Source organism: Perognathus longimembris, chromosome 4, assembly GCF_023159225.1.
Source record: "Perognathus longimembris pacificus isolate PPM17 chromosome 4, ASM2315922v1, whole genome shotgun sequence".
In the NCBI taxonomy this organism is placed as follows: Eukaryota; Metazoa; Chordata; class Mammalia; order Rodentia; family Heteromyidae; genus Perognathus; species Perognathus longimembris.
The window spans coordinates 53784704-53811359 of record NC_063164.1 but is presented as its reverse complement, the minus strand read 5'-3'; the positions used below and the strand labels follow the sequence as shown (position 1 = coordinate 53811359).

Below are 26656 nucleotides of genomic sequence, written 5' to 3'. Positions count from 1 at the left end.
CTGCATAACATCTTGAGATGACTTCTTCCCAAAGCTCTTGAATGGATAGAGGGCAACTACATTCTGCATTCTGGGAATGGTCTATACTATGTCACCTATACAAATGTATATAATATTACTTCCCATTATACATAGCACTGCTATACTCATCCTTACAGCATCTTCTGAACTATAAATTAAGGACTCCACAACTATCACCCCCTGCTTTCCTAATTTTTCATTCTATTCTACAGAAATACATAGGTAGGTAGGTAGGTAGGTAGGTAGGTAGGTAGGTAGGTTGGTAGATATGTTGGCAGAAGGCACTAATGAGGTTAAAACAAAACTACAAAAAGAGGAAATTATAATATGAAATTTGTCAAATATTACTAATTAATTACATATATCATGTTGGCTAGGATGTAATAGAATAGACAGTCATGATATACAATTGCTATTAGAACCATAAACTGGTAATACATGGAAAGGAACTTTCTAAAATATTCATACTGGATGGGGATGTAGCTCAATGATAGAGCATGCTGGTGGCTTTGGGATTAATTCCCAGCACTGAAGAAATATAACTAAGCACTGTGATTTGTGTTTAAGGATTATGACATTACTTATAGTAAAAAAATGTTGAACACAAGTGAATATATGTTGAATCATAGAGAATAAATTATGCTGTACTATATTGTTCACATCTAGCCAGCCTGGAGTGAAAAAGCTAAGGGATAATGCCCAGGCCCTGAGTTCAAGCCCCAGTAGGGGGTGAGGAAGCTCATAATATCTAAGTCATAAGACTGTTACCAGGATGAAATGAGATGATCAACATAGTGGATTAATACAGTGTTGATACAGAACAAGTACTCAATGATAGCTGTGGGCATGAATGCGCTTCAGAACACTATGTCATTATCATCTGCTAGATGTCATTGCACACTTCAGTTCTGTAAGCCTCAGTTACTACAGTGAAATATAAAAATGTGTTTACTTACTGCAACCCATTTCATCAGAATGGTCACCACAGTCATCGACGTCGTCACATACATAGTGATGTAAAATGCAGTTTCCATTGCCACACTTAAACTCTTCTTCTGTACAAGGTTTAGGAGTTGGTTCTCTACCTTTAATTTAAGAACAGGTTGAAATCAAAACCTTTTCTCTTGTGAAACCAGGTTCTTCCCTCTATGACAAAGGCATTTATGACTTACTAAAGAATGCATGCTTCCCTACATTTCCCAGGATCCCTTGAAGCTAGGTTATCCTATAACTAGCTCCAGACACTGGGTAGTAAGTTATAAGTGACATGTGCCACCACTGGGCTGAAGTTCAGGTATCTCCAAGATATCTGTCTCTTTTGCTGTTACTCACCTTGCTACCAGGTATGTTCAGAGACATGGCTACACGATGGCTATTACAAGGAGCAAAAAGAGGGTCTATGTTATGTCACACCACTGAGATTTTGGGATTTGTTGGTTGATCATATACTGCAGATGCCTTGCTTTGTATAGCATGATTTGTAATGGTGTGATTAGTAGGAGAAATGGGGAGGACAAAATTGGAGGAAACTTCAAATTTTTAAAGATCATTTGTGTGAGTTCTCAAATAAGTATTGTAACAGTATTATAATCACAGATTTATTTCTGCCAAGAAAAAAAGAATAATAAAAGTACAAACTGAAATGTTGCCATGGTAACACCATTCCTGCTAGGATGGGAGCCAGTAGCAAACACTCTAAAATATGGCATGCTAAGAGCCTCCCCATCAGTACAAGGGATGGAAAAATGAAAACAATTAGTTGTTTGTACCTAGATTTTCCAAATAACATTTCCTTGGGAAAAAAAGAAAGAAAAAGTAGAATCAGAAAATAATTTTCCTAACTTTTCAGGCAAATTAAATTATCCAGAAAATTAAATCAACTCTCTCCCACAATGGATTTATTTTAAGACATTCTGAAAGCAGGACAGTACAAATAGGTCCAATGCCTGAAGGATTAAATGCAGCCACTTTGAAACTGCTCTGTTAAATTGATCTATTATTTTTTTCTCTTCTGGGAAATTAATTTCCATTTTTCAGGAAGAAAGTTATGTAACACCAGCTTAGCTCCATCTTTTCAGCTGGAGATGAGGAGGAATATTCATTCACATGCAGAGATTAGCAACTGACAACTACAGGCTGTAAATGAGACCATGCCTTCTTGTTGAAAAGAACTCATCAACTTGTTAAGTATGATACAAACAATAGTTAAGGTTTGCTTTCATATATGACATAAGAAAAGAAAACACCATATTCAATGTTTGAGAATATTGAAATGTTAGGAGATTTGTTAAACTCTTGCTCAAATAAGATAGTAGGGCTATACCTGAGTTATGCATGTGTTTGTACAGTTTTTAAAACACCTATGTCATCAGAGACACACTATCATACACACCAGTTAAGCCTCTACTAAATGAACATAATCATCCTATGGGTATATTCTGCAAACTGCAGACAATTGGGAGCCCCTTGTTATCCTTTCCCTCCCTCCCCACTTTGCTTTTTGCTTACAGTGCTCCACTTTCTCGTCAGTCCCATCTCCACAGTCATCCCGAGTGTTGCACAGCTGGTGAGCATAAATGCAGCGACCATTGTCACACCGGAAACGGTAAGGTGGTTCACACGTAACATTGACTGAAAAGAAAGATGGAGAGATGAAATGGTGAATGAAGAGGAGAATATGAATGTTAACACCTAAAACCCCAGTGCTTGTCCATTTCTGGGCTTGCTTCATTCAGTCATTCATTTGTTCATGTGATTAATCAATCAACAAGCACATCTTGAGTCTCCAGTATGCACCAATAAGGAACAAAAAAGACACAATCCTTGTCAGCCTGGAACTTCATTGCAATAGGAAGAAACTTCACACACAGACTACTGAGGGATACTCAGGGGGGTATGAACTCCACACAGGGAGGAAGGGTCACAAGAGGCTCCATGGAGGAAGGCTCTGAATCTGGGAGGAACATAGCAGAATCAGGACCTTGAGAAAGGTTTCTGTTGCTGGAACACAGAGTGAGGACAACAGCAAAGATCATGAGGGAGGAGAGGCTAGTAGAAGATGGACTTCTACCATACTAGCCTGTTCGGTCCTTCTGACTACAGCTGTCATTGAGTCTCCAGAGCATTAAGTATTCACTGGATTTTTAATCTAAGATTTTCCTGGCTAAATTCCCTATTACACTTAAAGTTAGTATCTCACAATGAGTGCATAACTCATTGGAGGCCTCCAAGGGCTGCTTTGACACAAGTGACAAGAACCCAGGTGTAGAACGCAGGTCCTTTGCTTCTTCAGCACAGGAGGCCCAGTCCTCTGTGCCTGTCTCAGGAAGTCAATGAATTCCACATGCACGGGAGCCCTCCTCCCCATGGAGGAATTGGGCTATTTGGTTTTCTTTTGACTTTATGCCCACATGGAGATAAAAGAAGAAAAAACTAGTAAGAGGCTGGCTATAGGGGAAAAGTCACATCCCAGAATGGATCACTAGAATTATTGCTAGTAAAATTACTGTAAGAAGTCACTTGCTGTGACAAAGTGCAACGTTAAATCAAAAGGGTTGATCTGTGTGTGTGTGTGTGTGTGTGTGTGTGTGTGTGTGTGTTCCTGTTTCTCCAAAATTTAATTTCTCTGCCTATTGGCATTTTATTTTATAAAGAGAAATTATTTCCTTAGTAATTTTTTGAGCATTCTTTTTTTGTGTGTCAGTACTAAAACTTGGACTCAGGAGCTGGGAATTGACCTTGAACTTTTTTATTACAAGGCTGGTGCTCTTCTACTTGAACAGCTCCACTTTTAGGTTTGGAGTAGTTAATTAGAGATAAGGGTCTCAGACTTTCTTGCCTGGACTGGCATTAAACAACAATCCTCAGATCTCAGCTTCCTGTATAGCTAAGGTTACAGCCTGAGCCACTGGTGCCCAGCTTTCTTTGAAGACTTTACATGCCTAAGGTATTTCCCAAGATTCATCAAGTTAAAAGCAGAGTAAAACAAAAACCATTACTAATTTCTAACAACTAAAAAGATGGCAAAAGAAGTGTTGGAACACAATTGTAAAAATAAAACATACACAGTAAAGTTCTCTAGAAGGAAGGAAATACTCTGATATATCTTCAAGAGTTAAATCTCCTACTCTGAACGCTGAGATCTGAGTCAAAGCTTGAAACCAACCCCAGCAGGAAAGTGTGACATTTTTATCTCCAACTAGCCACCAAAAAGCCACGAGTGGAACTGTGGCTCAACTGGTAGAGCACCAACCTTGAGTGAAAAAGGTAAGGAACAGCACTCAGGCCCTGAGTTCAAGCCCCAGTACTGGCACACACATAAAACACACACGAGAGAGAGATAAAGAGAGAGAGAGAGAGAGAGAGAGAGAGAGAGAGAGAGAGAGAGAGAGAGAGAGAGAGAGAGAGAGAGAGAGAGAGAGAGGCCTTGAATTACGATATTAAAGGGAAATGACTCTACAGATAACTCTTAAAGCTATCTAAAGCCTCCGAGGATTTGGAAGGTGGACTTTAAAGAGCACCTTAAGTAGGATGGAGCGAAAGAGCAGGAATCTACCCCTTAATCTCTGAGGACTTCAGATGCAAAGGACCTGCCTCCATTTAGCCACATAGTGTTGCCAAGTAGAATTTCTTGTGAATGAATTATATTTAAAACCATGAACACAGGTCCAACTTTCTCTGATTCCACATAGAGAAATGAAGACCAAGTGAAATCACATCAATGCTGATCATGTATCTTGTTCTCAAAGACTCTCTAACTGGCCCCCACAATCACACACTGCATGTAGGAAACATCAAGATCGTGCCAGGCAATATTGGTTCCATGCAATCCGTTCGTTCCCCATGCTCTTACAGCAAAGGTGAAGCTCTTCATCAGAACCATCGAGACAGTCATTATCCCCATCACATATCCAACGTGGCTGGATACAAACATGGTTTGCACATTCAAACATAGAAACCGGACAGTATGCACCATTGGGAAAGCGAGTAGCTGTTGGTGGGGAGGAGACACAAATTATGAGATGAATTTACTCATTTGGGAATGTTTCCCCACTCTTTCTCCCTTAGCTCTTTCTGTTTTAACCCACTCATCCTGACGTGTTCATCCTCATATGTTGTAGCCTTAATAGGGTATGTCTTAGATGGGAAAGCGTAACTAACTGTTCAGCTATACCAGAACTGGCTTTACTCATCATGTATTTCAAAACTCTCTTTACACTCATCTCTTTACATCATCTTTACAATCCCTTTCTGATTCATAAAAAATGGTGAATCACTGAATAAAACATGAGTGATCATCCTAGTTCCCATTGTAATCATTCTTATGCTTTCGTGCAATTTAGAGAATTTTAATAGTGCAAATTTCATATACCCCTAATACCCAACCCAAAATCTTTATACTAGTTTATTCATTGCCCAAACTCTCTTTACAAATGATTTATCCAAATAATGATTTGCATAGCAACTAATAACACATAGTTTGTTAGAAAAGACTACTAGATATTTAAAATATTGTTAATGAAATGAACTTGAATGACCACTATGAAAATGATCAGTATGATTCAGATCCTAAGTGAATAGAAAATACCTTCGGTCTTTTTATCTACAAAGTGGTAGGTAGTGGGTGTCTAAACTATCATATCTATATGCTCAGACACACAAGATCTCAGGTGTCCAGGAACTTACGGCAAGATGATTCATCAGAGGCATCCAAACAGTCAGCGTTTCCATCACACTTCACTTGGTTGGAAACGCAGTGTCCGCTTGTACACTGAAAGTCATCAGGATGGCAAGTCCTCATCTCTGAAGAAAAAAAGACCATCCTTCCTTAAGACCTTGTCATTTGCAGACAGGTATTAGTACAAGGAGTATAGGAGGACTTCATCACTTTCCTAGCCACATCCTGTACTTACAGAAAACCCACCACAGTTATGAAATAAGTAGACTCTCAAAACTTACACCATCTCCACTTGACATATGAACTACATCATGTCCCTTCCATTTACAAATTTCCAGCTCTCAAAGCTTTCCGTCTGAGGAGGAGGGTATGAGGGACAAAGTAACAAACAGTACAAGAAATGTATCCCATGCCTAAACGTATGAAACTGTAACCTCTCTGTACATCAGTTTGATAATAAAAATTTGAAAAAAAAAAAAAAAGCTTTCCCTCTGAAACAGAATTCCCCAGCTTTTCCTGTAACCTGACTTTCCTCAGACCCTACATTCAGTCAAAGCTATAAAAATTACATGGAACTTCTCCAGGCAGCAGTGGCTCACACCTGTAATGTTAGGTACTGAGGATCTCGATTCAACACCAGTTGTGTAGGAAAGTCATGGAGATTCTCATCTCCAATTAACTACCAAAAAAAAAAATCTGGAAGTAAAACTGTAGCTCAAGCACTAGATAGAGACAGTGCCTCAGGACAGTGCCCAGGGCCCGAGTTCAAGTCCCAGGACACACACACACACACACACACACACACACACACACACACACTCTACTTGGAATTTGGGATATGTTTATACATTACATAAATTACACAAAAGTCATTTGACTCTTCTAAAGAACCTTGTCAATATTAGCTTGAAGTCCATACACTGTTATAGTATTAAATTATATAGTATATACATATATATCATATATATGTGTAGATATACATGTATATGTATGTGTGTATATACACATATACGACCAACACTTACCACAGTCTCGTTCATCTGAGTTATCCCCACAATCATTATATTGGTCACAGACCCATCGAGAAGGAATGCATTGCTCATCAGCACAGCGAAACTCACTCTCTGTACACTGCCGAGGAGCTGAAAAGGAAAGCACGTGGCCATGAGTGTGTACCAGGAATCACACACAGGAGCTAGGCCTGGGAGCCAGCCATGCCACCTTCATGCCAAATACCTTGCTGTGTCCCAGGGCCAGAAGTCTATTGGGGAAGATGACTCACCTTCTAAAACTAGACCTCTGTCTTAATTTTAAGGCTATGCAGAAGCAGTACGTTCAAAGGTGATTTGACTGTAAGATAACTTTATTTCATAAAACTCAAAATTACCTCTTATAAGATTCAATATGAATGAACTATTTTTGTAATAAACAATAAAATGCCAAAATTGGATCATGCTCTTGTTTAAGAAGTATTTATGTATTAGTTTGTTTATAGCACAGGGATTTGGATTCAGGACCTCAAGCTTGCTAGCAGGTGTTCTACCACTCAATCCATGCTCCCAGTCCTTGCAAAAGAACTTTTTAGCTGACTAGTACTTGCAGGTATAACCAATATTGCACAAGGGTATCACTTCTTACTTTCAAATGGTGGCTAAAGTTAAGCTGTACTTTGGAATTTTGAAAATCTAAACCATATCATGAGTCACTAACAAATGCTGAGGGTAGGTCTCACTGAAGCTGTTTTCCAAACACACTGGCTATTCAGGATTCACCTGAATCTAGACTGGTGTGTTCCACTTCTCCACACCTTGTCCAATTCCTTGTAGTTAAACTGTCAGTTAGGAGAAAGGAACTAAAGTCTGACCTGGTATTTAACCAGTAGCCTTCCTAAAAGAGTCAGCTACTCTAGGAAAGAGGATAGAAATCTGTCCTCTACTATTAGGGCCAATTTAGGGGAAAGCTTACTAAGCAGGGTCTTTACCTTCTTCTATTTTTGTTGGTGCTGATTATTTATTCCTGTCTCGCTTATATTTGCCCTTTATTGTAAGTTACCTCTTTGGATTAAATAACATTTTGAGCACACTAAACACCAGTGGTTCATGCCTATAATATTAGTTCTCTGGAGGCTAAGATCTGAGGATCATGGTTTGAAGCCAGCCTGGGCAGGAAAGTCTATGAAACTTTTATCTCCACTAAACTAACCAAAAACCTGGAAGTGGTGCTATGGCTCAGCCATAAGCAAAAGAAGTTCAGGGACAGTACCCAGGCACTGAGTTCAAGCCTCAGGACTGGCACAATTTTTTAAAGTAATTTTAAAAAGTTAGGTAAATAATTGTGATTAATCAAAACTATACTTCATCAAATATCTTGATTAAGAGCATCTCAGAAGGAAATGCATCCTCCTGTCCTTTGGGGATAATGGGCACAGACAGATGAATGATGGACCACGAGCAGATACCCAGCCCCAGTACCACCCAGGATCATGGGACCTTGATCACTCACCACAGTTTTCCTCATCTGAGTTGTCTCCACAGTCATCATACTCATCACACCTCCAGCGAAGAGGGATGCAGTGGTGATTTGCACAGCGGAAATCCCCAGAAGGATGGCATTCCATTGCCTCTGCAGAAAACAATCGTAGTCAAAGCCTCAAAAGCCAATGGTCAAGAAATGTACTAAGCCATACTGGTTTCTAGGAATTGTGCTACTGTATTCTTAAAGCTTTCAGAGACAGGAATGCCAGCCACATACATTTGTCAATACTCACTTGAACTAAATAGCTGAGGCTGAACCTATCCTAATTCTTGAAATTAGATCAGTTCCCTTTTATAGAAACTGCTCCAAAAATAAATTGGTGTCTAGTTTATCCTTTGCAACAAAGGCCTAGTAAGAGAGACTGAAAGACACTGTTACATTGCCTTCATTGGGCTGGGTACATGTTAAATGACCACAGCTATCCATTCTAATAGATGATTAGAAGAAAAGTCAGAAAGACATCCAGAATGTGACAAGCATCAAATGAGATACATTCTGATTTGGAAATGTTTCTTTGGAAACCTATACCAAGTACCCCCTTTCACCAATTTCAATCAAGTTCTAAAGTTTTACTAAATCAAAATTTCAAGTATGAATAAGGATTCCACATTAAAGGGAAGGTACACAAGTTCCTAACATTTACTTTTTTCCTCCTGGTGGTACTGCAGTTTTAACTCAGGGACTCATGCTTGTTAGACAGGTGTTCTACTGCTAAGCCATGCCTCCAGTCCCTTTTTGCACTGGTTATTTTTTAGACATGGTCTAGGACACATCCCTAAACCATGATCCATCTAGCTTATGCTTCCCATCATAGCTAGAATGACAGGTGTACTCTACTGTGCTCAGCGTCTTTTGTTGAGATGGGAAGTCTTATATACTTTTTCTATCTGGGCTAATCTGGAACTCTGATCCTCTTGACCTCATCTTTTCATGTAGCAAGAATGACAGGCACTGTAGCCATCTATTGGTTGAGAAAAAGTCTTATCTGTATGCCCAGGCTAGCTTTGAATTGTGATCATCCCAAACTTAGCCTTCTTAGTTAAGACAGTCATGAGCCAGAGGTACCTTGCTCTACTACCTTGATAATATCTTTCTCAACTACAGCATCATTTGGAATCAGATATTATTTGAGATTATATAAATTACATTCCCTTAATAACTTTGTGAACTGCTACCAAAAAAAATGTAATGTGTCACTAAAGGAGCAACAAATGATCCTTTTTCAGAGACTAAAAAAATAGAGGAACAACAACAGAGGAAATCCACTCTCCTCTAATAAAGGAACATGACCCTGGAGTGTTTTTGCCCTCCCCTCACTCCTCACTCCCCTATAGCCCCTCATACCACAGCCCTGCTCATCACTGTTGTCCCTGCAGTCATCGACACCATCACACATGGCCCACTTGGGGACACAGCGGTAGTTCGTTTTGCAGCTGAATTCCGTGTGGTTGTCACAGTTATAGGCAGAGCTCACTGAAAAGGGGGAAGACAGCAAAGTCAGAATTGAGGTCTCAGTCCTCCTGGGAAACGGCACCGGAAGGCATCTTTCCAGTGTCTCACTGAGGTCCCAGTGCTGATAAGTAACTATAAACGTGTCACCACTAAATGGATGACCGCGCCATACATCTGCTTTCGAAAATGGAGTCCTAAAGTTGCTCACTATCTCAGCCCCATGCATTTGTTTTGCAGTGTAATTTGGGGTCAGAGAGGGTGAAAAGTAGGTTTGAAGGAAAATATGTAGGTTGAAGGGTATGTTCTGCCACTAACACTTCCACAAACATCCATCCATTTAATACAGGCTTCACTTCGTTAGGTGTAAAAGAATTGCCTAGCCTTCACCTTCCCTGACTCAGAGTGCTTCTCAAATGAGAACATACTAGAAACATAAAATGTGAATATTCTTATGATTGTGGTCTGCATGGGTAGACACAAGGTGGTATCACTTATTCAGACACTGGGTTTGTGTCCAATCACCCTGCTATGCTTTGCCTTGTATTGCCAAAGTTTATGTGGAAAACCAAACAGGAATGTCCAAGGTGTTGATCCAGAGGGTTCTGGGTCCTGTCCCCATCCACAGGAAGTTTCTCCAGTCTGCCATGGATAGGTAGGCCCCTCCCCGGGGAACTTACTGCATTCATCAATGGGCTCATCTGAATAATCTCCACAATCATTGTCTACATCACACTTCCAGGCCTGCGGGATGCAGCGTTGATTTTTGCATTTAAACTGGCCCGGTTTGCAGGTCCTACTGGCACAGTGGGAACTATCTTCATCTGAGTTATCTTGGCAGTCATTTATTGAGTCACATTGCCAGGCCTCTGGGATGCAACGCTTGTTGGCACACTGCCATTGACCGGGCTCACACCGGTGATTCTCTGCAAGCAGGAAATTAAGTGATCAGCTTAAAATGCATTAGGAGTGAAAGTTCCTAATTTATTCTCATGGAACCTAAAGACCTCAATCTTAATTTCTTTCCATAAGACTTACATCCTAAAGTACTTATTATCCATCATTACTACTACATGAATGTTATTCCTTTGGCAATTACTGTTTCCAGGTTCTTAAATATCTTTTCCTTGCCTGTAAAATTAAGAGACAGGAACTGAATGCCCTAGAGATTCAGACTGTACCCCAGTCTTTAGCTCTGTATTTATGGCCTTGTTGTTTGTAGTTTGGAGGGCTTTTTTGTGTTATTAAGTAAAACAATAATAAGTATTACAGTTGACCGTACTTGCTTTAATGAAGGTGAGAAATTCCTCATTTCACCCTAAATGTTAACTTACAGAGGACTTTACACCCATCCCATGGCAAAGAACCACCTATCTAAACAATTTATCACAATCATTTGCTTTGCAAAGAACTTTTAGAAGTCTTTTCTTTTGTGTGTGTGCCAGTCCTGGGGCTTGAACTCAGGGTCTGGGCACTGTTCCTGAGCATTTTTATTCAAGGTTTGCATTCTAACACTTACACCACAGTTCTACCTCCAGTGTGTGTGTGGGGGGGGTTGTGTGATTAATTGGAGGTGAGTCTCATGGACTTTCTTACTTTGACTGGCTACAGGATCTTATCTCCTCCTGAGTAGCTAGGATTAAAGTTATGAGCCACCCAAACCCAGATAGAAGTCTTATTCTTAAAACCAGAAGACATAGGGTGAGCTTCAACTTTTCTTCTAAGACTTTGAACAAACTTTTGGTTTAGGTCATTGAGGAAATCACTATAGAAACTTCATGGTACATAATCAACTATAAATTAAGCAACAGAGAAAGCAGCTCAACACACCACAGAGGGCAGGGTCTTCATCAGAGCCGTCAGGGCAATTATGCAAACCATTGCACAGAGACTGGGGGCTGGTGCAGTTGTTATCATGGCACTGGAACTGTCCTAGCTGGCAGAAGCGTTGCGGACACAGGTCCTGTTCATCAGAGCCATCAGCACAGTCTTTTTGTCCATCACATTTCCACCAGATAGGAATACACCTACACAAAGACATTACAGTACTTCTCTAGGAAAGTATGGAGGTGAGGGTCAATGGTGAAAGGCATGAGCAACAGCTATTATAGAAGAAATCAATACCAATATAGCATATGTGAATTCTCTCATAGCCTTAGAAGAAGATCAATTAAATCCTAGTACCTGTGGTGAATTTTCAGAGAAAAAAAATCACTTGATAGAATAGAATAGGTGTGCTAAGACCTAAATGCACACTGAAACTTTGGATGCTTTGGATTATGATGATTAAATTCCTTGCACAAAAAACAATGGACTAAGTCTTTGATCTGAAGTTCTAGAAGCGAGTAACTAAAGGTTGTATGCCAACGTGATTATTTTAAAAATTGGCTATTATTTGGGAAAACTATGAGTCCTATGAAAGATACATACTATATTCTTAATCTCAGGTATTTTATTTAATCTCCCAAATAATCTGCCATTGCATTTCATGTGTGATGATTTGCATGAATACACCTCTCCACTTCAATTGCTGACTCAGTTCCTCTAGCCATCAATGTCCTATGACCATTATTAGGTAAATAATGATACTCTTGTTTCAACAACAAACATAGATGATCAGAAGTGGACTTGAACAAATCACCCTAGATCTTCTGTATAGATAACTAAGGAGTAGACTATAACAGGTGTAGGAATTACAGTGGCCTTTTTTTCTCCCTTGAAGGCCACTTTCCAGTACAAATGTATGTATACTTTGGCCCTAACATTCCGGACAATTTATTAGAGATAAGAAATCATTTTCTTCCTATCAATACACACACACACACACACACACACACACACACACACACATATCCATGCAATTTGGCTAACAAATATTTTCTATTGAAGGAAAGAATCATCTGAAGTTGGAAAGTGGCATTCCATTATATGAACCAAAGAGTGGGGAGAAAGGACCCCTTACTTTTCATTGTTGGCACACAGGAACTGGGTGCTAGAGCACATGGGCAGGCATACAGTTCTGTCACTCAAATGAATGGTCTGGAAGTCATCAGGACACTCGCAAGTGAATCCTTGTCCCCCTGCTTTGATGAGGCAGAGATGAGAACAGCCGCCATTGTTGGTACCACAAGGATTGTTCACTAGGAAGGAAAGGAAGAAAATTTAGGTTCCCTTGGTTAAAGAGAATGTTAAGTATAGATTAGCTGGTTACCTCTGCTGACTTTGAATTAATCATACCTTAGAGACTAAGAAAACTCATTATCCTAGTTTTGTAAAAAATAAAAGTGAAACATACCACTAAAGTATACAACTGACCTTACTTAGATTATCTTTAAAGTATGCCACAGTGTTAATAGAAGTTCACACACACACACACACACACACACACACACACACACACACACACACACATTTCCTAACAAAAGACACTGGCTCTGGTTACCAGTTATCTTCTAGAAGCCAGGAATAATACTTGCTTGATATAATACAATGTCATATGCAAAATCCATTTCATTCTGTTTAAAACATTTGTTTTAAAATAAAACAAAGCCAGATGCCACTGGCTCACACCTGTAATCCTAGGTACTCAGGAGGCTGAAACCTGAGGATAGTGGCTTAAAGCCAGCCTGGGAAAAATGGCTCACACTTATGATCCTAGCAACTCAGAGGCTGAAGTCTAAGGATCAGCATTTAAAACCAGCCCAGACACTTATCTCTAATTAACCAGTAAAAAGCCGGAACTGGAGACATGGCTCAAGTGGTAGATTGCCAGCCATGCATTAAACAATGTCAAGTAAAAACACAAGGCACTGAGTTCAATGTCAAGTAAAAATGCAAGGCCCTGGGTCCAAGCCTCAGCATCACTGAAAAAGACAGACAGACAGACAGACAGACAGATGGGAGGGGAGGGAGGGTTGGGGATATAGTTTAATCATAGAGTACTTGACTACTGTGCACAAAGCCCTGAGGTCAACCCCAGCATCAAATAAATAAATCAATTTAAAAGTAACCTTTCTCAGGGGAAAAGAAATAAACTCTATAGAGATATTTCCATATTCTCAGCATATGCTTTTAAGAAAGCATTGATATGTGAAACCAAATGATCTTCTAAATCCTGGCATTCATTCTTAGAAAATATCAGCATGTACAGAACCTAAAGCAGCAGTGCCAACTCCTCCATTGCCTCCATCATCTACTTACCAATCGGCTGCCGGTACGGATGATATACATGGATGTCAAAGGGTCTGTGTGTGGTGTTCACCAGCACTACCCTACCAGATCCATCAAATTTGTTTCCTTTTTCAACTGTCCTTGTATTCCAATCTGTCCAGTAAATAGTGTCTTCAAAAATGGTGATGGCAAAGGGGTGAGGCAGAATACCATCATATACTGTGTGCCGATGGTGACCCTCCAAATCAGAGTACCTGGGGCAGCAAAAAGATCCATCACTCAGTGAAAAAAGACCACCCCATGCACCTGATGCCTTCAGTATAAACAAAGTAATACTGCCACTCAATAAAGATTCTGCCCTTCCTAGTCTTTAATAAAAACTAAATAAAAGATGTCAACATTGAAAAAGCGTGCTTTACAATTTAGAAATAGCCACAGGGATTGAAATGATTGCTCGTTCCTAACCACAGCGGCTGTCCTGTAGCTGATATGTATGGCAGTTACAGGTTTACAGTCTCTCATGATGACGCTCCAGCTAAAGATGCTAAACCATTGGGAGATAAAAGATAACAAACTAAAACTAGAATTCGGCCTTTTCCTGACCATTTCAGGAGAGAAGCTGTTTAAGACACAGCTAGTTCTCAGCCTAATCTGGGGATAATATATTTTGCAGGCCTGCAGAGTTAACTCTGCATACAGCAGCAGAATATTATTGTTATTAATAACATCATGGATACTATTACTGAATACTTCTGCAGATAAGTAAACCTCCAAATCAGTTCTCTGAATTCAAGATGTCACGGCATGTTCAACCACATTTCCTATTGTCCATGTCCATGCATTACTGTGAAGTTATGTCAGAAGCCATTTCTAAAATACGGGTGTTTTAGTATTTTTAATTCCCAAAGTTCATTCAGTAAATATTTGGAGCTAGCAATTAAAAAACCTGACAATGTAATCTTGCAGTATTAAAAATATTTCCCCAAATACCATCATTTACAGATGCCATGGAAAACTTGGCCTCTGCTGATTAAAATGTAGCTGAACAATAAGAACTTAAGTCACCAGAAGTTCTAAAAGCACTCTGTCCATCTCTTCCAAGTTAATGATACTTCTAAGTTTGGAACCTAGAGGATATATATGAAGACACTACTGTGTTACAACTAACCATACGTAGCAGTGTCCCAGATAAACATGTTCTGGTTGGTTGATAATGTGTATTATCTTTACTGAATAGTGTAAGAGTTAACATACTTTTTAACAATATCCTAGGGTTAGGAGTACAGCTCAGTGGTAGAGTATTTGCTCGCATGAAGGAGACTCTAAGTTCTATTTTCAACAGCATCTCCCAAGATTTCAATGTATTATCATATTGAATAAACGTTAACAAGCTCTACTGCTACATTAAAATTCTCATTATGCTTATCAATAAATACACCAAAGTATTTTACAGAAAATCTTCTCAATGGTTTTTCAAAGATCATACTAAAATCTGTCCGTTATATATTTAGGAGAGAAGAAAGAAAGGTATAGAAAGCAACATGGATTGAATATTGAAAAATAAGTAAAAGTCACAAGCTATAAACTCTCTTTCTATTATATCATACCACAGAGCTCATTAAACCGCATTTAGGAAGTTTTAGATGGAAGTAACACTAGAGTGACTTCTAATATACAGTTAGAAGATGAGATAAATATAATGGAAGCACAGCCCCAATGTTTGCAATGAACTGTTGTCCAGTTATTTTATCTTTTTCTAGGTACATACTCAATGTAACCCAGATGAGCGTCTGCCCAGTACAGGAGATCAGAGGTATAATCAATGGTGATGGCATTGGGCCACGATAATTTGGTGGAGATAATCACAGACTTATTGGTTCCATCCATGCCGATTCTTCCAATGTAGGCACGGTAACCCCAATCTGCCCAGTAGACATGCCTGTGGGAGTAAACACAGAAGGTGAACTCCTAAAGCCTAAAGGAAGTCACTTGCCAAAAAGCTACTCCATTTAAAGAAATGGCATTTTCATCCTACAGAACCTCTCAGAACAGAAAGAGAACAGAAAATATCTAGAGAGAAAAAAGCAGGAGGGGATATTGTACAGTGGTCAAGAATGAACATAATTAGCTGGGGCTAGTGGCTCATGTCTTTAATCATAGGTACTCAGCCCAGATCTGAGGATCATGGTTCAAAGCCAGCCAGGAAAGTCTATGAGATACTTATCTCCGATAAACTATTAAAAGTTGAAGTTGTGGCTCTAATAGTAAATAAAGCCCTTAGCCTTGAAGCCTTGAGCAAAAAATAGCTCAGGGACAGTGCCCAGGCCTGAGTTCAAACTGCAAGACCAAAAAACAAACAAACAGACAAAAAAGGATGAACATGATAAACTAGATATCAAGTCCATTAAGTGTTTCTTTTTATCACAACCTTCCTTGCATGCAGCCAAAGTATGTGACTCAGAAAAGTGAAAAGGTATGTCATAGTAAAAGCAAGAGACTAGCAAATGAATATCATGTGGACAATCCATGCTTCTACCATTATACTAAATCAGTTACCAGAGAAGGAAAGCAGAAGACAAATCTCAGCGAGGTACTGGCCTTGAGAGAGTGCCAAGAGCAGCCTTTTGTGCTAAAAGAGGCAGCATGACGATATAAAGGAAGAGCTCAAGATTACAAGGAGACCATACCCATTTTGAGGGTGAAGGACAATTCCTCTGGGATTCTCAAAGCAGAAAGTGTTGTTGACATCTGCACAGTGCTGGGCTAATGTGCGGCGGTATCGACCTTCAAGGTCAGAGACAAAGAGGCAGTCAAAGCTGGCATCCAGCCAGTAGAGCTTTCTGAAATGGAGAGCCACACGTTACCTATACAGTCCCTTTATTTAGCAACCCAATTTCCTATCAGAGGGACCTGAGGATGTCACCGACAGCTGCTCTTAGAAGGCACCTTTCCCCAATCAAATGAGGACAGGACGAACAGGAGGTGGGCTTTGCTGCAATTGAAGCAGTAGAAGATGCACAAATGTGATCCACAAATGTGATCCCCCTTTCATGTAATGTTACATGGAGAGTTCTGGGTCCATACTTCACCCCAAGAGTCTAGATTTTACTCTTTTCATGCAGCCAAACAAAGGCATCCTTCCCAAGCAACACAAGGCTTAGGGAAACAAGCAAAGCAGAACTGACTGTCATGGCAGTTTAAATGCCAGAGTCAAAGGAATAGACTTATCTGGGTATATCACTGAGCCTGCACAAAGGAACTCTGAGTTTTGACAGGTTTAATATAATGAAACCTCACACATGCCTGGCCCTGTCAGACTCAGTTGGCAACATGAATACCTTACCCTGTGATGTGTTTTACTTAATCAAACTAAGACGACTTAGAAATGCAGTAGAATCTGCTACAAACTCCTGCTTCAGAAATATTCCAGGCCCCAAATATACTGCAGGTCAATAAAACCTATTTATATTCCATTTATATTTATATTTACATTCTATTTATAGTCTATAGGACAAGTGTTCTGAACCTGAGGTTAACCTTGCATAAGGGAAGCCTATTATGTGAGCATAAATTTGTAAGTGCTGTGATCCATCAAGTCAGCCTTAAAAATTTCCCAAACCTGCCAAAAGGTTCATACTCTGAGAATTGAAGAACCTGCTATAAGAGTTCATCGGATCACAGAGTCTGATAATCATTTACAACTGGTCAGAGAACAAATGGTTTCCCTTCTAAAAGGCTCAAATGCCTTTTGCAAGAGTAAGGCCAGATCCAACCATGGCACAGGTCACAAGATTTAACAGTTGGAACTGTAGCATCCTCTCAGGCCAGAGTGGAGGGATAAGCACATGAACTCTGTTCACTTGGGCATGTTGATGGGTGAGCTGGCCACAGCATGGTCTCATCACTGACAAGACTCTAAACAGTCAAAATTTGTTGAAGGGCGACTCCTTTATACAAGTACTTAAAAATAATTCAAATATATACATATATTTTTTTAAAAGAACAGCCAATAGTAGTTATTGAACCCATACTAAATGATAGGTCCTACTCCAAGGATGGGGAACCTTTTTTGACCGAAAGCCATTTGGATATTTAGACCATCATCCATAGGCCATACAAAATTATCATTATAGGCAAAGGCTATAAAAGCCAATGAGAATCATATGGATAGTAGACATCATGTACCAAATGATTCTGCAGACCTTATATGGTGCACCAGCTAGGCATTCCTTATCCCTTGCAAACTAAATACTTATAAGACATTTTATTACTTAAGATCACAACAACCATGGACAGAGATACTGTTTCCCTGAGGAGGCTGTAGGTGCTGCAAGGGGCTGGGAAGAGTAGAGTTCTTTCCTTCCTTATAATGTTCCTCTCCATACCTTACACTTTTATAGTCACAAGCTTTTAGGTTCTGGGGTATCCCATCTCAGTATTAACTGCAAATTAGAAGAAAATATGTAAAATGATAAATGTCTTTACCTGCTAACCCAAGTTGAAATGGCTAATTTCCTATCACTATAAAAAATGTTTAAACTTATTTTTAATTTTGAACTTTGAGAAACCTCATCCATGTTTCCTTACCTGGCAACCCAGTCTACAGCCAGACTTTCTGCCGCTGGTAGTTTGTGGCTTAGGATGGTCTCCCTGTTTGTCTTATTGAGAAACATTCGCTCAATGACTTGCCTCTCCTTATCAATCCAGTACAACCTCTTTTCTACTCTGTCAAAATCCAGGGCCACCACATTGCTCAGTCCTTGCAAGATGAGGGAGTAAGAATAGCCATCGGTGGTTAGATTTCTCAAATAGTAACGGTTGCTGAAGATGAGATAGGGCTCGATGTTACTGATCTGCCGGCAAGTCTTCCCATCTGGCTCACGAATATAACCTGGAGCGCACTTACAGATGTAGGAGCCCACTACATTCTCACACTTCTGGCTGCAAACATGGGGTGACTCCTGGCATTCATCAATATCAGCACAGGACTGTTTGTCCGACATGAGCTTGTAACCAGGGAGACAGGAACAGTAGAAACTGGTGAGGGTATCTGTGCAGTTGTGATCACAGCGGCTGAGTAAAGGGTTCTCACACTCGTTAATTCCTGCAGATGGAAGACAGTTATTAGAGAACCTAGAATTCCAGCAATGGACTCATCACCATGGTCACTGTGTCTACTGGACAGCACTAAGTCTTAACAAATCATGCCAGGACAAGACAGATCATGACAATGACTGACAGCCTTGGGTTATTCAAAAGTTGCTAACTTTTCAACTGCATAGATTGTCCCTTATTCACATTCACACAGCCTTTTCATTCTGAGTTTGTCTGTCTAGTACTTGATTTTGGTGTTGCTTCCTGAACAGCAGAAATCATATAATATACAAACCTCTGGGTCAATTAGGCAGGAGAATTCAGTGCATACTAACATACACCAGTGGAAGAAAATAAAATAGAAAAAGTTGATAGGTTCTTTTCTTCCAAACATTTAAATTTTTTATCACGGAAACAATGGTGACAAGGATTAAGTACCAGAAACAATATTCATTTTATAAATTCAACTGGCTCACTTACTGTGGCTGGGCTATCAAAGAAATTAAAACTATCACAGAGAATGGAACAAATGGATATCAGCAGGCTAGGACTTCTAGCCATTCCAAGTGGCTTAAGGCAAGGAGCATTCTATGAGTCCAAGGAGAATCAGCACATTCTCTTCATTCTAAGGCACATTAATTAGCAATGTGTATGTTTATGTGCACCCAAGTGTGTACACACATGCACACTAGTGTTAGGACTCTTGAACTTTGCCTCGTCAGTGTCCCTTACCTTTTTACTCAAGGTTGGTGCTCTACCACTTGAGCTACAGCTCCACTTCTGGCTTTTTTCTGGTTGATTAATTGGAGATATGTGTCTCATGGACTTTCTTGCTTTAGCTGACTTCAAACTGTGATCCTCTGATCTCAGCCTGAATAATGACCTGAATCTTATTCATTTTCTACTCTCTCTAATAACTACCTGACTGAAGAATTGTCCAAAATGTTTTGTACTATATACAAAAAAGTCTTTGCTTTTGTTATAAAGGCAAGAATAAACGTCTGTAAGCTTTCTAGGGAGAAGAGAGCAAAACTCAAATACACTTTAAAGGCTGAGAATCTATACCCAGTCCCCCAATTTCCTCCCAAGTTTTCTGGGGCCCTCACCACAGCCTTTCTCATCACTGTTGTCCATGCAGTCATCTACGTGGTTACAGACATTCCCCATCTGGATGCAGTGCCCATTGTTACACTTGAACTGATGAGGGGGGCATGTGGGTTCAGGGGTATAGCACAGGTGTTCCAGCTCGTCAGATTCATCTCCACAGTCATTGTCACCATCACAGACGAAATCCTTATAGACACAGCGAGCATTCTGACAGGTAAAATGAGTCTCTGGGCAGGTTGGGTATGAACAGCTCCGTTCATCACTGTAGTCACCACAATCATTGCGCCGGTCACACCTATGATAGGAGACCCAGGACTACTTTTAGACAAGCTGACATTAAGTCTTCACTTTCACCCATGTGGGGATCTGCTTCTTCCTCTATTTACATGAGTGTCAGGTTGACTTCAATAATTAAAGATTACCAGTGCAATAGTCGCCTCCCCCTTACCAACCTCCATCTCTGGAAGAGATGGTGCTGGTGACAACTCAGAAATGGAGATCTAGAGCTACAAAAAAAAACTATCATGTTGTTAGATTAGTTAGTGTTTGTTATTCTAGTGTTCATCTGATCTGCTCATTGGGTAATGAGATAAGCTTGTAAGCACTGGAAATATACCAAGGAGCCATATGATAAAAGTGCCTGTACCTAAACCTAAATGGAAACTTTCAGGTGAGTGGTGAATGCTGGAAAAGGTAAGAGTATTGGATGTGTCCTCTATGAACACACACACACACACACACACACACAAAGGTGTATGTGTGTGTACATATATAGGTATATATGTATATATATGTGTGTATATATATATATATATATATATATATATACACACCTTTTCACAGGAGTGATTCTCACATTGACCAACCTGTTCCTTCTACCTCATATACAATTCTACTGCCACCTATTGTGAGAAGCAAGGTTAGTATGGTGACAAGAAGCAGCTCAAGCTAGTAGATTAGTACATTTAGCATAGAGTGAATGGATAAAGGAAGAAGGCCTGTTGTCGTAGAAGCTATCATAAAACCTAGAATTCTTAAGCATGGTCAGAACAATTCCATTTCCTGTTGCCAGACTGGTCTCTCTTCTCTATGGCATTCCAAGATCCCATACAGGTCATGTTAACTGAAGAGGATCCTGCTGACAGTAACAAAGCCGTCATCAGTAGAAAGGAATATAAGCTGAGGACAGATCAAGCTAATATATGGCAATTGATTAGAACAAATTTGCCATAAAAGGTCTAGAAGCTAGCGGCAGAACATTACAAGATTGCAACTGATCAACAACCTAGTCAGCCAACTAGAGTTGCCATCCATAAACCCAGGACTCTACTAATGTGGCATATATCAATCTGTGTTCATGAAAATTAGAAAGCCAAGTCAAATAAAACTGGCTCAACCCCCAGCCCAATGTGGTCTCCTGTGAGATCTCTAACTCATTCCCAAATGGTCTGAGACATTGATGCTTTGGTTTCTCTAGTTTACTTTCAACTCAAACAGGAGGGTGGGGAGAATGCAAATAGCTAGGCACACTTTCATGTCAGATAGCTGCTTAAAACTCAGTCAGGTTCTTCAGTAGCAGCTATAATGAACCAAGAGAACAAAAAAGTTAAAAGAAAAATGATCCTCTGTCTACCATATCAAATGGGAACACACATTCTGCCAAGAAAGCAAGAAAGACACACATTAACAGTGCACTTAGTGGAGGCTAATAGCACTCCAGAAACATAAGAGTTAGATTTAAACCCTTTAAGTCTCTAGACCAAAAAAATTACACACACACACACACACACACACACACACACACACACACACACACAGAAAGAGTTCTGTTCTGTTCTGTTCTGTCATAGCTCTTGGCAAAAGCAAATCAGGCAGTAAAAAGTAAGAATGAGACATGGAAAAGGATGGAGATCAAGAAAGAAGAGAGGAAGGAAAGAAAATAGGGATGAATGAATGAAATCCATAAAAGTACAAGTCAACTTTGAGAGCACAGTAATAATCAAGACAAATACAAATGGAAAAAGAGACATATGATTCTCTTGAACTGGACAATTTCCTCATTTAAATTAAGATGCTGTAGCTCTATGTCTTGGATCCTTTGCCTAGGTTTTCAGAAGTTATTATATCCAAGTTGTCAATGCAACCCTGGCATGGTTCAGCAACAGGTGCTTGGGCCTAATCTGGGGACAGACAGATCATCCCACAGAATAAATACACTTTCTAGATGACAATTGTCTGCTTCATTCTTACGTTTTCTTTGCCAGATGCTGAGCTGAGCCCCTGCTCCTTTTGCAACCTTTATACAACATGACTTAACCTTCTCTTCCCACTCCAAACCTCCAGCATTCACAGGCAACTGTGCATTGTACTCTATCCCACAGATGCTGATGGCCTGCTGTTGGACATCTGGCCACTGAAGCAAAGATTTGTGTGATCTCTGCTGCCTGTTCTCTTTATCTCATCACTTCCTTCTCAGCTCCTCCTGCTCTGGGCATTTGGCACACACAAAATCTCTTCTTTACTCTAGGTCCATGTGTTCAAATGCCTACTTCTACCTGAGGATGTCCAATGATACCCAACATACCTTACCCCTTGAGCAAATTCTGTTCAGAGTTCCCCTATGGTGTGTGTGTATGAGCGTGTGTGTGTGTGTGTGTGTGTGTGTGTGTGTGTGCATGCGCACATGCCTGGCAGCCTGAGGCTTGAACTCAGGACCTAGGCGTGGCCTCTGAGCTTTGCTCAAGGCTAGCACTCTACTACTTGAGCCACAGCTCTACTTCTGGCATTTAGGGTAACTTATTAAAGGTAAGAGTCTCACACTTTCCTCCCTGCTCTGGCTTTGAACCATGATCCTTAGATCTCAGCCTCCTGCGTAGCTAGGAGTACAGGTGTGAGCACCCAGCACTCCCCTATTTTCATGAATGCTCTTATTCATCTCATCCATAAGAATGGAAATTTACACACACACACACACACACACACACACACACACACACACACACACACATACATACACACAACACAAGTCTTCCGCATATTCCTCTATGTCCAAAGATTTGGTGAGTGGAGGGAGCAAGTGGCTGAGACATTAAGAAAATAAATCATGTGAAGTAACCCATTTGAAGAAATCATAAGAAACTAAGCAGGAATGATCTCCCAAACTGGCAAGCTTTGAGATGAATCTGTCTTGCCCATACAGTGGGCTAAGAATCTCAAATTTTGTTTCCTATATTTAAAATCAGCATATTTTACATTAAAATCTATTTCCTACTTTTCCTTACAAGTACCAGAAGTTCTGGCCCTCAGTCTCCATTCTTCAGCATGTTTCACTATTATTTTTCTTGTAGCAGAGTAAAGGTATTAAAATATTTCTTGTACCCATGCCTATACTATGTAAAACTAAGGATTACTGGTTTCAAAGACAAATGTTCTTCTATCAAACTCACTTCATCTTTGGAAGGCTACATTTATGCCTTTCTTGGGCCCCTTCATCCTTAAAAATATAAAAAAAATTAGTTACATGTCTAGATGTGGTAGTTCAAGCCTGTAATCCTAACTACTATGGGGGTGTCAGTCAGGAGAAAGTAAGACTAGTCAGTCCAAGCTAAAAGAAGTTGGTGAGTTGCCATTGTGGCCAATGGCTGGGTAGAGTGGCATTAACCTGTCATCCTCAGTGACAGGGAAGAATAAGCAGGAAGATCACAGACTCAGGTCAACCTGAGCATAAAGTTAGACCCTACCTGGAAAATAGCCAAGGCAAAATGAATTTAACGGTATGTCTTAGGGTTGGAGCCATGACTCAGTTAGTAGGAGCTAACCAATGAGCAAAAAGCATCAAGGTACCAAGTTAAAGTCTTGGTTCTAGACCAAAACTAAACAAAGGCATGTCTCAAGTGGCAGCACACCTACCTAGCAAGCTCGAGGTCCTGAGTTCCCCGTGTAGATTAAAATGACCAAATTGATAAAGAGGTATAAAGGTAGACAAGTGAATATTACATATCAAAACATGTTCTTTAAACTGTAAGTTCTTTTTATGTTTTCTTTTGGTTTCTTTTTTTTTTTTTTTTTTTGCCAGTCCTGGGGCTTGAACTCAGGGCCTGAGCACTGTCCCTGGCTTCTTTTTGCTCAAGGTTAGCACTCTGCCACTTGAGCCACAGCGCCACTTCTGGTCATTTTCTATATATGTGGTGCTGGGGAATTGAACCCAGGGCTTCATGTATACCAGGCAAACACTCTTGCCACTAGGCCATATTCCCAGCCCCCTTCTTTTGGTTTCAAAAGACTCCAAACATTTCCTTGGTCAATTAAAAGTGTCATGAGAACTAAGCACTAAGGACAGTATGCCTAGTAGGTAAGTCAGCCCAGCCCCTCAACAGATATGTGGAGTTTGTTGGGAAATTTTCAATCCCCAGTTCACCTGAAGGGTTGTCGAATACACAGCCCATTATCACAGATGAACTCATCGGCAGAGCAAGATCTCCTGGTGCAATTCTGATGCTCATCAAGAGCATCAGAACAGTCTGCATCACCATCACAGACCCAGGTTCGTGGGATGCACTTTCTGCTTGGAGGTCTGTTGTTTGCACAGAGGAATTCGGAACTTGAGCAGGTCTCATTCTCTGAAACCAAAGCAAAAAAGAAAAAGAAAGAAGAAAAAATAAGAAACCATCAAAAAGCTCTTTGTATGAATTCAATTCTCTTGCCTTAAAGGAAAGGGAAGGAATCACATTGCTGTGGGAATAACATCATATTATAAATATTTCCGAAATGTCTATCTTAATTGTTTTAGACCCTTGATTTTTTTTCACAAGAATGAAATGAATATCATAATATACTTCACTTACTTTTTCATAAAATTCATATAAAATCATATTTCTTTCCTTAAGGCTTCAAAGATACACTCCTCTTCTTTTACTCTGATACCAAATGCCTTAATTTTTGCATCATGTTTTAGTTTTCAAACTGTGCAATCACAAAATATGATTGGTATTTTATGAAAATTCTACAGATGGGAAACTAGATGGCTCAGAGAACTAGGGCTTCCAATGCACAATGTTTTCCTCTGATGTTGGAGCCTTTATAACTTCATTACATGCTCAATAGAATGAGGATGGTAGCAGATATGTATATCAGTAAGAGGTAAGCAATGACATGCTCACTCAGAATCACTAATGTCTGCTTGAAGATCAGAACAAGTATTTCCCCAATCCCATAGTAGACAAATGGGAGAAACAGGCAGGGATGCTAATTTGGTACAACTCATGTGCCAGTCAGTCATCTCAATAGGAAGAACACACATGGATCTATGGACCACTTTCTACATTTGTATGCATTTGGGAATCTACTTATTCTACACGGTTCTTCACTCCGCTAAGACACTCCAGGTGAGAACATAAGGCTTTGTTGGTAAATAATGCTCTATAATCCATTGAAAAGGAATAATCTCCCAACATGTCTCTCCAAATTCACCTTCCCCACCCCAGCTCTAAGGCTATCAATGAGACTGGAGGCATACTTCGTTGTTACACAGTTTGAATGGCCAACTGACTTCTCTTCCTCTGCTCCAGAAACCTAGCACATTATTTCCATCAGTTAAGTTTAAGAGAATGAAAGCAAAGTCATTTTCCATCACTGGAAAGCATGCAAGTGGATGATGTCAAACAGCCCAGGGAAAAAGACAAAGGTTACATTCTATTAGTGCACATTCAATTAAACAGGAACCTTCCTGACAATCAGAAAAGTAACTCTACCATGTTTCCAGCAAGAAGGAATTAACTGGCTTCACTTACCACAGTGGTGCCTTTCATCCTCATCACTCATGTCCCCACAGTCATTATCTCCATCACAGAGCCAAGCCATTGGGATGCACCGGCCATCATCACACTGGAACTCATGTTGTAAGCAAGTGTGTTCAACAAGGGCTGAAAAGAGATAAGAAGTCGTTTCAGTGAAAAGAGTGCCTTACAGTCTAGAAATCCTGAAGCAGGCTGTGCTCTGGGTCTAGAAAGTGTGCGGCTTAGCATGACCTCACCAAATACAGCTAGAGAAGGCTTCCAATGAGATACGTGCCAGTGACCGAGGATGCAAAGGAAAAGCAGCCCACTGATGGTGCAAAATCATAACAGTCTTTGGTGATTAGGATAACTTCCAATTGAGAAATAGAAAATTCAATAGAGAAATAGCAAGTTCTTCCAAGGAATAATATGAGTCGCCTACTATTACATGTGTTTGCATTTTTAAAATCTACTTTTCATCCATAATCACTGTTTAACACACTGTTTCTCAGCCCTTCCCATCCTTGTTCTGATCTCATTTTCCTCATATCTTTAGTGTCTAAGACCTTTCATAATACTATACAATTTCTTCTTTATTGTTTTTGCTGCTGTCTCCTCTCATTAAGAATAAATTCCACTTGAGCACAGAATTTTATCTTAGTGATATAACTAAGGGCCTAGAATGTAGGTGCTCAATAAACACTAAATTAGAGTGACATGTCACCCTTGTACTTTAAATTAGCTCTCACTGACTCAAATCCTTCAACTAGAAATTCAAGGCCCACTATAGGAATTTTTAATCATTAAAGGTACATCAAAATGAGAGCAA

General features: G+C 39.9%; 1 protein-coding gene across 1 annotated transcript in view; it reads right to left on the bottom strand.

Moving 5' to 3' along the window:
* The window catches only part of Lrp2 (LDL receptor related protein 2), a 195972-nt gene that overhangs the window by 22635 nt on the left and 146681 nt on the right, over positions 1 to 26656 (bottom strand). The window contains exons 47-63 of the mRNA XM_048345285.1: positions 25843 to 25974; positions 24471 to 24672; positions 20053 to 20348; positions 18440 to 18956; positions 16540 to 16692; positions 15621 to 15791; positions 13883 to 14106; positions 12645 to 12822; positions 11513 to 11709; positions 10363 to 10608; positions 9578 to 9706; positions 8201 to 8320; positions 6724 to 6840; positions 5707 to 5823; positions 4874 to 5011; positions 2530 to 2652; positions 978 to 1106 (exon numbers count right to left, since the gene is read on the bottom strand). Of these exons, the coding sequence (XP_048201242.1) occupies positions 978 to 1106; positions 2530 to 2652; positions 4874 to 5011; positions 5707 to 5823; positions 6724 to 6840; positions 8201 to 8320; positions 9578 to 9706; positions 10363 to 10608; positions 11513 to 11709; positions 12645 to 12822; positions 13883 to 14106; positions 15621 to 15791; positions 16540 to 16692; positions 18440 to 18956; positions 20053 to 20348; positions 24471 to 24672; positions 25843 to 25974 (3189 nt within the window). The remainder of the gene's footprint in view (positions 1 to 977; positions 1107 to 2529; positions 2653 to 4873; positions 5012 to 5706; positions 5824 to 6723; positions 6841 to 8200; positions 8321 to 9577; positions 9707 to 10362; positions 10609 to 11512; positions 11710 to 12644; positions 12823 to 13882; positions 14107 to 15620; positions 15792 to 16539; positions 16693 to 18439; positions 18957 to 20052; positions 20349 to 24470; positions 24673 to 25842; positions 25975 to 26656) is intronic.